Source organism: Malaclemys terrapin, chromosome 10 (genome assembly GCF_027887155.1).
Source record: "Malaclemys terrapin pileata isolate rMalTer1 chromosome 10, rMalTer1.hap1, whole genome shotgun sequence".
Taxonomy (NCBI): Eukaryota; Metazoa; Chordata; order Testudines; family Emydidae; genus Malaclemys; species Malaclemys terrapin.
The window spans coordinates 71637406-71650586 of NC_071514.1; the positions used below are offsets into that span (position 1 = coordinate 71637406).

The following is a 13181-nucleotide window of genomic DNA, read 5'->3' on the forward strand; positions in this document are numbered from 1 at the left end:
AAACATTGAACATTATTGATTAAAAATATTTAAATATAGTGAAACAATGAGTTGGCCTTTAGGTGTGTGCCTTACAAAAACTACCAGAGATTAATAATAGGCTAACTACATTCTTGATGCAGATTAAATTTGTAATTGCCACAGTTAATATCCCAGTTATATATCCTTAACACATTCAAGAATAGTTGTTGGTGTAAAATTGCCATTTGCACCATATTACCTTAAGTAAATTATCAGACTTACCTTTAAAAGCTGAAAGCAATATACTGCAGCTCTAGCACTTGCCTGCTGTACCTTGATCACTGGACTCACCGAAGCAGCATGTTTAATGTTCCCTTCACAGGTAGGATTGATGGAGATTTTAGCAGGTTTTTTCTTAAGATCTGGAAGAGTGGCTTTGGATAGCAGCTATCATCTTAGAATCCAGATTTCCAAATATCCTAGGCAGTCAAGGCATGCTATGCTAAATCTTCAAATTACCTAATTTCAAAATCAATATTTTGAAAGTGAACCTTCAGCTGATAAAGTGCTTCAGAAAAATCCCATTTCTGAAGGTTTAAAATTGGATGTGACCATTCAGTTATTCCAAAATACTGGCAAACTCTTCAAGCCAAAATGCATCTGATATAGAGGAAGAAGATGATGTTGATTCGCTGTCGTGTGTTTCCATAGTCCAGTATGAAGATCTAATGCCATCAGTAGCAAAGTCAGAACTATACCATGCATCAGAATCGTTATGAATTATAATGTCACATCCAATATCAGCACCTACAGTAAATGTGTGTTTTTTTCTTTTAAATGCATGCCAAGTTTTCGAAATTGATGGCAATTCTTTGGTAGAATCATAACAAAATGATTGTGTAGTTTTGTATCTAAAACTTCCATCAGAGTCTCCATCTTCATAATCATCACTGCTTGTCCACGTGTCATCTTTTGTCTCACTGTCTTTACTTGAAATGCTAAAAATATACAAGAGTTATGTAGCTTTAATTACAAGTTCTTTACTTGTGATAAGGGTGTCAAAATTGAAATATTATTTTTGTGTGTGTATTCTTCTGCTTGGACTTAACATAATGCTACAACATCTGGGTTTTAAACAACAAAAGGGAATGTCAATTTAAATATCTTTCAGTAAAATGAAAGCTATCCTTGTTTCATTCAGAATACTAAAGAATTTGACTTACTGACTTAGTTGCAACTAGGGCTGTCAAGTGATTAATCTGTTTAATCGCATGATTAAACAATAGAATACCACTTATTTAAATATTTTTGGATGTCTTCTACATTTTAAAATACATTGCTTTTAATTACAACACAGAATACAAAGTGTACAGTGCTCACTTTATTTTTTTATTACAAATATTCGCAGTTAAAATTCACTTAATATAAGTAGTGTAGTGCAATCTCTTTACCGTGAAAGTTGAATTTACAGATGTAGAATTATGTACAAAAAATAACTGCAACTCAAAAATAAAATGAAGTAAAACTTTAGAGCTTACAAGTTCACTCAGTCCTACTTCTTGTTCAGCCAATCACTCAAACAAGTTTAGTTACAATTTGCAGGAGCTAATGCTGCCCGTTTCTTGTTTACAACGAAAGTGAGAAAAGACTATCGTATGGCACTGTTTGTAGCCAGCGTTGCAAGATATTTACATGCCAGGTGTGATAAAGATTCATATGTCCCTTCAGGCTTCAACCACCATTCCAGAGGACGTGCATCCATACTGATGACAAGTTCTGCTCAATAACGATCCATAGCAGAGCAGACCGATGCATGTTCATTTTCATCATCTGAGTCAGATGCCACCAGCACGAGGTTGATTTTCTTTTTTGGCGGTTTGGATTCTGTAGTTTCTTCCACATTAGAGTGTTGCTCTTTTAAGACTTCTGAAAGCATGCTCTCAGATTTTGGACGGCGCTTCAGATACTTAAACGTGGGGTCAAGTATTGTAGCTATTTTTAGAAATCTCACATTAGTACATTCTTTGTGTTTTGGCAAATCTGCTGTGAAAGTGTTCTTAAAATGAACATGTGCTGGGTCATCATCCGAGACTGCTATAACATGAAATATGGCAGAATGCAGGTAAAATAGAGCAGGAAACATACAATTCTACACAAAGGAGTTCAGTCACAAATGTAATTAACACTTTTTTTTTTTAAACAAACATCAGCATGGAAGCATGTCCGCTGGAATGGTGGCCAAAACATTTGTATGCCCCTTCATGCATCAGACACATAAGCACCTTGCAAGGCCGGCTACAAAAGTGCCATGCGAATGCCTGTTCTCACTTTCTGGTGACATTGTAAATAAGAAGCGGGCAGCAGTATCTCCAGTAACTGTAAATAAAGTTGTTTGTCTTAGCAATTGGCTGAACAAGTAGGACTGAGTGGACTTGTAGGCTCTGAAGGGTTTACATTGTTTTTGAGTGTGGTTATGTAACAAAAAGGACAGAGTAGGCCTGTTACTCAATGAGGGGGGGAAAGACAATAATAGAATATGTGGAAATGGGAGAGGTGCTTAATGACTTCTTTGTTTCAGTTTTCACCAAGAAGATTGGTGGTGAGTGGACAGTTAACATAGTGAATGCCAGTGAAAATGAGGTAGGATCAGAACCTAAAATAGGGAAAGAACAAGTCAAAAATTACTTAGACAAGTTAGATGTCTTCAAATCACCAGGGTCTGATGAAATGCATCCTAGAATACTCAAGGAGCTGACTGAGGAGATATGAGCCATTAGCAATTATCTTTGAAAAGTCATAGAAGACAGGAGACACTCCAGAAGAATGAAAAAGGGCAAATATAGTGCCCATTGTGACAGACCCAGACCAGGGGGGTACAGGAGTCTGGTAGAGGGCAAATATACTGGTCACTGGATGAGTAGTTTTCTGTTCCCTGAGTGACCAGAGCAGGGGCTGCACTAGAGTAATCAGGAACCTGCTAGAACCAGGTAAGGCAGGCAGGCTAATTAGAACACCTGGAGCCAATTAAAAAGCTGCTAGAATCAATTAAGGCAGGCTAATCAGGGCACCTGGGTTTTAAAAAGAGCTCACTTCAGTTTGTGGTGGGAGTGAGGAGCACAAGCGTTATCAGACACCAGGAGGAAGGTCCTGTGGTGAGAATAAGGAAGTTGTTTGGAGAAGGCCATGGGGAAGTAGCCCAGGGAGTTGTAGCTGTCATGCAGCTGTTACAGGAGGCACTATAGACAGCTGCAGTCCCCAGGGCCCTGGGCTGGAACCCGGAGTAGAGGGCGGGCTCAGGTTCCCCCCAAACCTCCCAATTGACCTGGACTGTGGGTTCTTCCAGAGGGGAAGGTCTCTAGGCTGTTCCCCAACCCACATGGTGAATCTCTGAGGCAAGAAAATCCGCCAATAAGCGTAGGACCCACCAAGATAGAGGAGGAACTTTGTCACACTATCTATAAAAAGGGAAAGAAGGACAACCCAGGGAACTACAGACCAGTCAGCTTAACTTCTGTACCTGGAAAGATAATGGAGCAAATAATTAAACAATCAATTTGTAAACAACTAGAAGATAAGGTGTTAAATAATAGTCAGAATGGATTTGTCAAGAACAAATTGTGTCAAATCAACCTGATAGCTTTCTTTGACAGGTTAACAAGCCTTGTGGATAGGGAGGAAGCAGTAGATGTGGTATATCTTGACTTTAGTATGGCTTCTGATACTGTCTCACATGACTTTTCTCATAAACAAACTTAGGGAAATACAACCTAGATGGAGCTACTATAAGGTGGGTGCATAACTGGTTGGAAAATCGTTCCCAGAGAGTAGTTATCAGTGATTCACAGTCATGCTGGAAGGGCATAACGAGTGGGGTCCTGCAGGGACTGGTTCTGGGTCCGGTTCTTTTCAATAATTTAGATAATGGCATAGAGAGTACACTAAACTAGGAGGGCTTGCAAGTGCTTTGGAAGATAGGGTTAACATTCAAAATGATCTGGACAAACTGGAGAAATGGTCTGAAGTAAATAGGATGAAATTCAGTAAGGACAAATGCAAAGTACTCCACTTAGAAAGGACCAATCAGTTGCACACATACAAAATGGGAAGTGACTGCCTAAGAAGGAGTACTGCGGAAAGGGGGGTCATAGTGGATCACAAGCTAAATATGAGTTAACAGTATAACACTGTTGCAAAAAAAGCAAACATCATTCTGGGATGTATTAGCAGGAGTACTGTAAGCAAAAAATGAGAAGTAATTCTTCCACTCTACTCCGCACTGATTAGGCCTCAACTGGGTATTGTGTCCAGTTCTGGGCGCCACATTTCAGGAAAGATGTGGACAAATTGGAGAAAGTTCAGAGAAGAGCAACAAAAATGATTAAAGGTCTAGAAAACATGACCTATGAGGGAAGATTGAAAAAATTGGGTTTGTTTAGACTGGAGAAGAGAAGACTGAGAGGGGACGTGATAAGTTTTCCAGTACATAAAAGGTTATAAGGACGGGGGAGGGAAGAATTGTTCTTTTTAACCTCTGCGCATAGGACAAGAAGCAATGGGCTTAAATTGCAGCAAGGGCGGTTTAGGTTGGACATTAGGAAAAACTTCCTAACTGTCAGAGTGGTTAAGCACTGGAATAAATTGCCTAGGGAGGGTGTGAAATCATCATTGTGGATTTTAAGAGTAGGTTGGACAAACACCTGTCAGGGATGGTCTAGATAATACTTATCTGAATGCAGGGGACTGGACTAGATGACCTCTCGAGGTCTGTTCCAGTTCTTTTAAAAAAAAAAATCTACATTTGTAAGTTACATTTTCACAATAAAGAGATTGCACTGCAGTACTTCTATGAGGTGAATTGAAAAATACTATTTTTTGCTTGTTTTTACAGTGCAAATATTTGTAATAAAAAATAACAGTGTGAGCACTGTACACTTTATATTCTGTGTTTTAATAGAAATCAATATATTTGAAAATGTAGGAAAACATCCAAAAATATTTAATAAATTTCAATTGATATTCTATTGTTTAACAGTGCAGTTAATTTTTTTTGAGTTAATCATGTGAGTTAACTGCAATTAATTGACAGCCCTAGTTGATATATACGTTTAAAGAACTAGCTTTCCAGATAGCCCCCTTCTTATTCTTATTGCCTGAACTTCCTCCTTCATTATCACTCTTGTGCCCTAATCAGATGCTTTTGAATTTCCCATTCCCAGCTAACTTCTCCTCTGTAAGCTCCCTCATCTTCTTTCCTGTTCCTGAGCTTTAGTCTTCCCTCCTTACTAGAACATCTGTCCCCATGCCTTAGAAAAACTTTTACTGCCTAGTGTCCCTAGCATCGATTACTACTTGTTGTAGTGAGGCTTATTTTTAGGAGATGAGAACTTACGACCTTTTTTTAAAAAGGGCCTCATAATACTTGTCTTTATAGAAACTGAACATAACACTACACAGCAATATAAACATTTCTAGAAAGGTCAACTAAGAGGTCATGAGGACTAAACATAGTAAGCCATGACCTTATTGTTAATACGGTTGAATGACTAGTGAGCCATTAAACTGTTTATTTGGTTACAGGTCTCTGGTTACCTGCATTTTGTAACATCATATAATAATCTAGGTGCTCAGCTTCTATAAATAGGTGTAACTGCATTTAAATCAAGGAAGCTATGCCAACTTATGCAAGATGAGGTGCTCTCCCTTTGAGGATGGGAAAAGTCTGAAATAGAAATTTGGTGTTTTATCTTAGTACTTTTGAACAATGTATAGGCAACAAACGCTGGAAGACCTGTTGGCTTTTCCAGGGAGGTAAGTTTCTAGGTAGCTGCACTTCCTTCAAGATATTTCTAAGAGTAGGAGATGATTATATTGGAAAGAAGTACATTTTTAAAAGAACTCTACCTTTTATACTTGATTAGTAATGAAACTAAAACCAGAATGCTACCACATCATTGCCCTGTCTTCCTCAGTAGACTAGTATAACTAAACTCTATATTGTGAAAAAACCCATTAAAAATAGCATTTGTTTCTTACTCTGTCTTCACAGGAGGCTTTACTTCAGGAATTAATTCAAGTGCATTTTGCCAGTGCTGAGGTACTTCAACAAAATCTCTGTAAACCCTGATCTGTAGAACTGTTCCTATGGGAATATTGTGCAAAAGTTGCCAAAGCTCTCGCAGTGTCCACCCTAAAACGTTAGCGTGTCCAATTTTAATCAAAATATCACCTGCCAGGGGAAAAATTCAAGAGTATTCAGTATAAAAATCCCAACTCTATACAGTAACTCCTCACTTAAAGTCGTCCCAGTAAACGTTTCATTATTACGTTGCTGAGCAATTAGAGAACATTCTCGTGTAAAGTTGCACAATGCTCCCTTATAACGTTGTTTGGCATCCACCTGCATTGTCCACTGCTTGCAGAAAGAGCAGCCCATTGGAGCTAGCTGGTGGGGGCTTGGAACCAGGGTGGACCACCTCCCCCATCAGCTCCCCGCTCCCCTAAGTTCACTGTGTGGCAGCTGCCCAGCAAGCTATCGATTGCCAGGCAGTTCAGCTGTCCCTCCCCCCACTGCCTTGGAGCTGCTCCTGGGAGCCTCCTGCTTGCTGTGCAGACAGGGAAAAGAGGGGTGCTAATGTCAGGGTGTCCCCCCCTAGTCCCCGCTCCTTTACCCCATCTCCACAGAGCAGTGGAGGGACACAAGAGGGCTCAGGACGGAGGGAGTTTGCTGGCAGCAGCTGCTTTGCAACTTGCTGATTGACTTAAAAAGGTAGTGTACTTAAAGTCGGAACAGCGTACTTAAAGGGGCAATGTGCTTCTCTCTCTCTCATACACGGTGTGTGTGTCTCTGTCTCTCTCTGCCATGCTGTCTCCCCTCCCTCCGTTCGTGCTGCCTTGTAGAGTGTGAGGCTACATTAACAACAATGTGTTAACCCTTGAGGGCTCAGCTGAGTGCTAGTTCATCATTTAGCAGTAAGGCATTCCCTGGGAAATATCCCACCCTCTTCCACCCTGACTTCACCACCTCAACCAAGCTTCACAATCATCACTGCTGTGTACAGTATTAAATTGCTTGTTTAAAACTTATACTATGTGTGTGTGTATATATATATATATATATATAGTCTTTTATCTGGTGAAAAAAATTTCCCTGGAACCTAACTCTCCCTATGTACATTAATTCTTATCGGAAAATTGGATTCGCTTAAACTAGCATTTTTCAGGAACATAACTACAATGTTAAGCGAGGAGTTAATATATATCTTCTGTTCACAGACCATAATTTAAAATGGCTGCATGAATTTGATACCCCTGATTAAATAGTACCCTTATTCTCCTTTTGTCAAACTGTCTTAAGATATTTTCACTTTAGTTAGAAATGTTAACTACAATCAGGCTATTACTCAGATGACTAAAGAACTATTACATTTGTTCCAAGAGGCAGCATATGATGACAATCCTAATTTATGGAGACATGAATTTATTGTTTTGAAAGTCTTATGTCAAGACTTCTGACAACATGAAGAACAATTATTTGTTAAAAGCTGTCAGCTGTGAAAGCACATCCAGTGTCCAGAAAGGAGAAATTTTATCTACAGTAAAAGTGTCATTTTCCCATTCCTGTGCCCAAGCAAATGTTCATTAGAATAGGAGAGGGTCTACTTTTAAAAAAAATAAAATAAAATAAAAATCCCCATTTCAACAGAGGACCTCTCTTCATGAACTTCAGTTAGTGGGGTCCAAGAACCAGGAATAATAATAAAATAAAATATTGAAAGAAGTTCACAAGGGATAAGGACCAGGAGAACTGGAGGCTGCCAAGTTCAACTGCAGTAGTGAGATTACTAACATTTGCTGCACCCTGGTTCTCTTAGTATCCTCAAGGCATCAGGGCAGTAAGAGAGAAAAAAGGTGACTATGCTGAAACATCCAATTTTGTTCACTAAACCACTAGGCAATCCACCCTCTTTTGCCAAGGAAAGTATGGATAACCTACTCTAGGGGAAACAAATGACCTAATACGTATCTTTTCCATTGTTAATTTTTATGACAACCTAAGCTGGGCTTTGAGTGATTTCTTTTTTGATCTTTAATCCTTTCAGATTGCTTTATATTAATTATTTTATAGTAAAACATGTTTATAGATGCATGTGTAAGAAAACTGCACATTACAGCGCAGCTATGAAATATTAGTATGAAACACGAGTAAGAAATTTGTTTTGGTCTTGAATACTTAAAGTAGGATGCATAACACAATGTTCCAATCCCGTTTATATTATATATAAAAGTTTGTGCAATTTAGATATGCCTTTTTCTTAATCTAATTAGGAAATAGTCACCTCTATCAGCCAATTTTAATCAAATTAAGACAATAGGAATTTTAATATAAAACTGGACTGGCTTCATTTATCAGTTGGATATTTCTGTGACATGAGCCTGACTCTCATATTGCTTGTACCAGTTCTATGCCACTATAATTCCACTGATTTAAGTAATATTACTCCTGATTTACATCAGCATAAATTAGGTCAAAAGCAGGGCAACAAAGTATAAACTCTGGAATGAACATACCTATGAAATTCTGAAGATTAGGGTTGTGGTATTTTTTTTTACCTGGTTTGAGTCTTCCATTCTTAGCTGCAGAGCCTTTCTCAACAAGACTTGTCATCTGGAGATATGGTCCATTCTGAATTACTATAAGACCTAATCCTTGTTCTCCCATCTTAATATTGGTCTTTAATGTAGCACTCAAAGTATGTTCAGAGATCTTTTCCAGTGCCGGAAACTGCCCTTTGGAAAGTGAGAGGGACATTTTAATACTTGAAATTATGATATTGTGATTTTCTTACTCCACCATCACAAGCCCTAATTCAGCAAAGCAAGTAAGCAGGTACTTAAATCCATTCCATCAGCAAAGCACTTTACTCTCACATGCTTAAAGTTCAACATATGCTTAAGTGCTTTTCTGAATAGGGTGGGCTGCTGAATTGGTGCCAGAAAACACACCTATGTAAAAGTTACATTGTGTATTCCATAAATGATCTAAAAAGAAATATTTCTAAAATAGCTTTTTCTCAACACACTCAGAAGCCTGTTTCTAAAAGTTCACACACTGTATTGAGCAAAACAAACAAATATTGCTTACATTGTATATTACTTTAGATTCATTTTAAATGGCTGTATGCATTCAGGGAAGGAAGAGAACAAGGTAGAGAAATAACAGCACAGCGAGGCCACCAACTGTTAGAGCTTTCAAGAAAGCTGAAAATTCATATGAGAAAATTAATTTCCTGTGTCAATATTTTTGGATAAGATTCATATCCAAATTGCCAGCGGATGGGTTTTACACACTACTGCTTGCATGAAGGAAGGGACTGGTGCTTGGCAAATGTATTTCATTTCTTTAGATGCTATACCCTGGGCATTCACTAGCCATTAAAATGTGTAATATAAATAGTACACAATAAAGGACAGCTCATTCTAACTCGACTTCACCAGCAAACATAATGAAGATCACAAAATGAATCCTCCAACCTTCAGCTTGCCTCTGGACCAAAAGCCTGGAAAATGATGAGATTGCAGCAAAAGTATATTAAAACAAGCTTTCTGTTTTAAGAAGATGTAAGCTTTGGGCTTCTGTGGCAGAAATACTACTCCTTCTTTAAACTTACGCAGCACTTTCTCTCCAATGATTTCAAAGCACTTTATGAAAGTACCTAAGGATTACCACCATTTTATAGATGGAGGAGGGTAAAGCACAGAAAGATTAAAGGCATAATTTAAAATCCACTGAAGTCAATAGGAGTCTATTCATTGACTTCAGTGGGCTTGTGATCAGGCCTGAAGGGTATGTCTACACCTCAGCTGGGAGAGTGATTCCCAGCCTTGGTAGACAGACTCGCATTAGCTCCACTTGAACTAACACACTAAAATTAATGTTGACATTGTGGCACAGGCTAGCTCTCCAAGTATGAGTCCAACTAGCTCAGGTGGCTAACCTGTGCCGCCACCCATGCCACAATGTCCGCACTGCAATTTTAGTGCGCTATTTCAAGCAGAACTAGCTTATGTCTGCCTACGGAGACATATTCCCAGTTAGTGTAAACATACCCTAAGTGATTTGCCCAAAATCATAGAATATCAGGGTTGGACGGGACCTCAGGAGGTCATCTAGTCCAACCTCCTGCTCAGAGCAGGACCAATCCCCAGGCAGATTTTTGCCCCAGATCCCTAAATGGCCCCCTCAAGGATTGAGCTCACAACCCAAATCACATAGAAAGTCTGTACTATAATGAGGATTAGAATCCAAGTTTCCTGATTTCTGGCTCTGTATTCACTACACTAGATTACCCTGCAGCACATGACAGGAAGAATAAAAGCATAAAATAAGAGGGCCTGAGCCAAAGCCCATTGAAATGAATGGAAAGACCTCCCTATTGACTCCAATGGGCTTTGGATCACGCTCTTGATTCTATCCTCACCTGATATTGACCCATTTCCATAATCTCCAGGGAAAGTGTCTGGATTTCTTTTTTGTTCTGTAGGGAGAGAAAATCGGAAACTTTACAAACCTTACCCTGCAGCACCCTACATTACTCATAAAGCTCTGCAAGGCCAACCCTAAATTCTGCAGGTCTTCTGAATGAAGTAATATCCATCTCTTCCCCTGAAGTGACATTCTCTCCTCTGGCCATCTGCCCTGTATCCCACTCCAGATTTTATGAGAATGCAATATGTATCAAACTACTCAACCGTCCACCCCTCCAAAAGAAGAGGTGTCTCTGGATGCTGAGACGTGGGGTGACAAAGGTCTAGGAAGGAGGCAAGTAATCTGGTCATAGGTATAGGGGTAACAAGAGGATGCCCAAAGCTTGGAACCCCTTCAAATGCAGAGTTTGGGGCTTTCCTGAAGTACTGAGGTGATGGTGGGAAGATGGGAGAACAGGAAAGGACGCAATAGGTTGGGAGGGAATTAAAACTCATTTGGTTTCATTTTCACCGGCTGGTGTATCAGAAGCTTCTGCCCCTTCCATGGATCCCAGACTATAAGAGAAAATCAAATGGACAAATGTCTCAGGCGTGTCTCTTTGAAAGCAGCTGTCTCCCCATGGTGGCCTGTGGGGGAAGAACAGAGCAGCAGGGGAGGAGGAGTTTTCAAACACCCAGTAACTGTTTAGAATCCTAGGGCAGTCAGGTTCTGAGTCTCCCACAGTCCCCAGCTACTGGAGACCATAAAAGCCTCACCATGCAATAGACACACACAGACGCGCTGGCCAGGATTCAAGCTTTCAATATTCCCTTGCTTGGTGACAGATGTGGGGGAAGTTTTCGGTTTGGCTAGGTATGTGTTGCTGATTGCTATATTGGCTGGATTATTTCAGTCTAGCACAGCAACTTTGCCAATGGCTGCAGTTCAGACTCTCTTTCTAAAGTTCCAATCCTGCTAAACTCTTATGCACATATGAGCCACACAGAGTGTCACTTCTGTACCACATTGTTGAATCTTCACATATCCTTAGGCATGTATTCTTCTTCCAATAATCCTCAATTCAAAAATAATAGTCCATTATGATAATTTGTGACCTAAGAAAAGACAGTACTGGGACACAATTTATCTTAAAGATTGCCGAATCACATTGTTAATACATCATTTTAAATCCTTAGCTCTCCCATCTCTGCCACATACCAACTATCCCTACTCAGAAGGAACAATTCCAGGTTGTTGTTTTTTTCCAACAAATATATTACTATTTTCAATCCCTCTTAAATATCTGTCCGGAGCAGGATGTTTCAACAGAAGCTGAAGATAGATCCTATCCTCCTACCCTGGTCTGAAAAAAAACAACAGAAAACAAAACAAACAACCCCCTGTCCCCAATGTATTGCTTTTGAATGCTGTTTAGATGTTTTTTAGTAGTATCTTCTTTGTTATTGCTTGCTACCTCCCATCTGGCAAGTGACTTGAGCACAGTGATTGCTATTATTTTTTGGTTACATAGGAGATTCACATAATAGGCAACTGGATAACCACCTGCTTGGAGTTCGTATGCCAGCTATACTTTGTATAGGCCAGGATTATGGCTTCTCTGTAAAGCTGAGTGGGTGTTTTAAGATAGGCATTGGCAGGAAGGGGTATTTCTAGTATTTTCAGCATTTTTTAAAGCTACCTGTGGATTTTGGGCTGCTAGACTTTAGAATTTACAATAGCAATAATCATACAACATTCTCACATCACTGGGAGCAAGACTAAGGCACAGAGTTATAATTTTGATAACCAGTAGGACCAAGGGTGGGATGAATGCTCAGTTGTTCCAAGCATTCTCTTTTAGATGGAGTTACTTACTGGAAAAAGCATGTAATCAATAGTCACTGTATTTGGATTAGTTTTCCAGATAAGGTTAATTAGATTTGCTTCCAGACACCTACTAATACAGATAATAACAATTAGCACTTTGATAGCGCTTTACATTTTCAAAGTGCTACAGAAACATGAATTAATCAATCCTGACAATGCCCCAATTTTTATCCTTATTTTGCACATGTTGCAACTGTAACACTTTGAAATTAAGCAACTTGCCCAAGATCACAAAGTTTGATAGTGGTCAAAACTTGAATTAGAACCCAGGAGAAAGGGTGGTGGTGTCATTAAAGCACTGGTCTGTGATTCAGCAGATCAGAGTTTGATTTCTGACTTTTCTATTGCCTTCCTATACAACTTGAGCAAGTCACTTACTCTAGTCTCTCTGCACTTTGATTCCCCATGCATAAAATAGAGACAATATTTCTCTTACTTCATAAGGGTGTTGTGAGGATGTCTATTAATGTTGTGAAGTGCTCACATACTACAGTAATGGAGGTCATATAGGTAGACAGACATATAGATTTTCTATCTCATGAGTCAGTAGCTGTGGTAGATCAAAGCTCAATCCCCCCTAGATCACACTGCCTTCAGTTAAGAAGTACTTAACACTTTCGGGACATTACTGCACAGTGGAGCAAGCCAGGCAACAGTGCCTTGATATTTACATATTTAGGATGCCTCCAATTCTTTGATCATTGGGTACCAATCTCCACAGCCAAGCTTAAAGGATTATGACATGCCTGCTGACAGTGGGGAGCAAAAGGGGCAATTGCCCAGAGGCCCGGGCGATTTAAAAGGGCCTGGGGGCCCCCAGCCACCACCACCGGCAGCGCAGCAGGGCTAAGGCAGGCTTCCTGCCCGC

The 13181-nt window shown here is 39.6% G+C and overlaps 1 protein-coding gene across 1 annotated transcript; it reads right to left on the reverse strand.

The window, feature by feature from the left end:
- Nucleotides 1-32: 32 nt before the first annotated feature.
- Nucleotides 33-9209, reverse strand: PDZD9 (PDZ domain containing 9). The gene is made up of 3 exons (XM_054042768.1): nt 8572-9209; nt 5995-6187; nt 33-959 (listed from the first exon to the last, which is right to left on the reverse strand). Exons 1-3 carry the CDS (start codon nt 8768-8770, stop codon nt 581-583), a joined length of 771 nt encoding a protein of 256 aa, XP_053898743.1. The 5' UTR covers nt 8771-9209; the 3' UTR covers nt 33-580.
- Nucleotides 9210-13181: the final 3972 nt, after the last annotated feature.

Coding starts and splice junctions, on each gene's coding strand:
- PDZD9 (XM_054042768.1), bottom strand. CDS start 8,770: ATGTCCCTCTCACTTTCCAAAGGGCAGTTTCCGGCACTGGAAAAGATC. Junction 6,188..8,571: donor GAATGGAAGACTCAAACCAG/GTAAAAAAAAAT, acceptor TTCCCCTGGCAG/GTGATATTTTGATTAAAATT. Junction 960..5,994: donor AAGCCTCCTGTGAAGACAGA/GTAAGAAACAAA, acceptor GTATATTTTTAG/CATTTCAAGTAAAGACAGTG.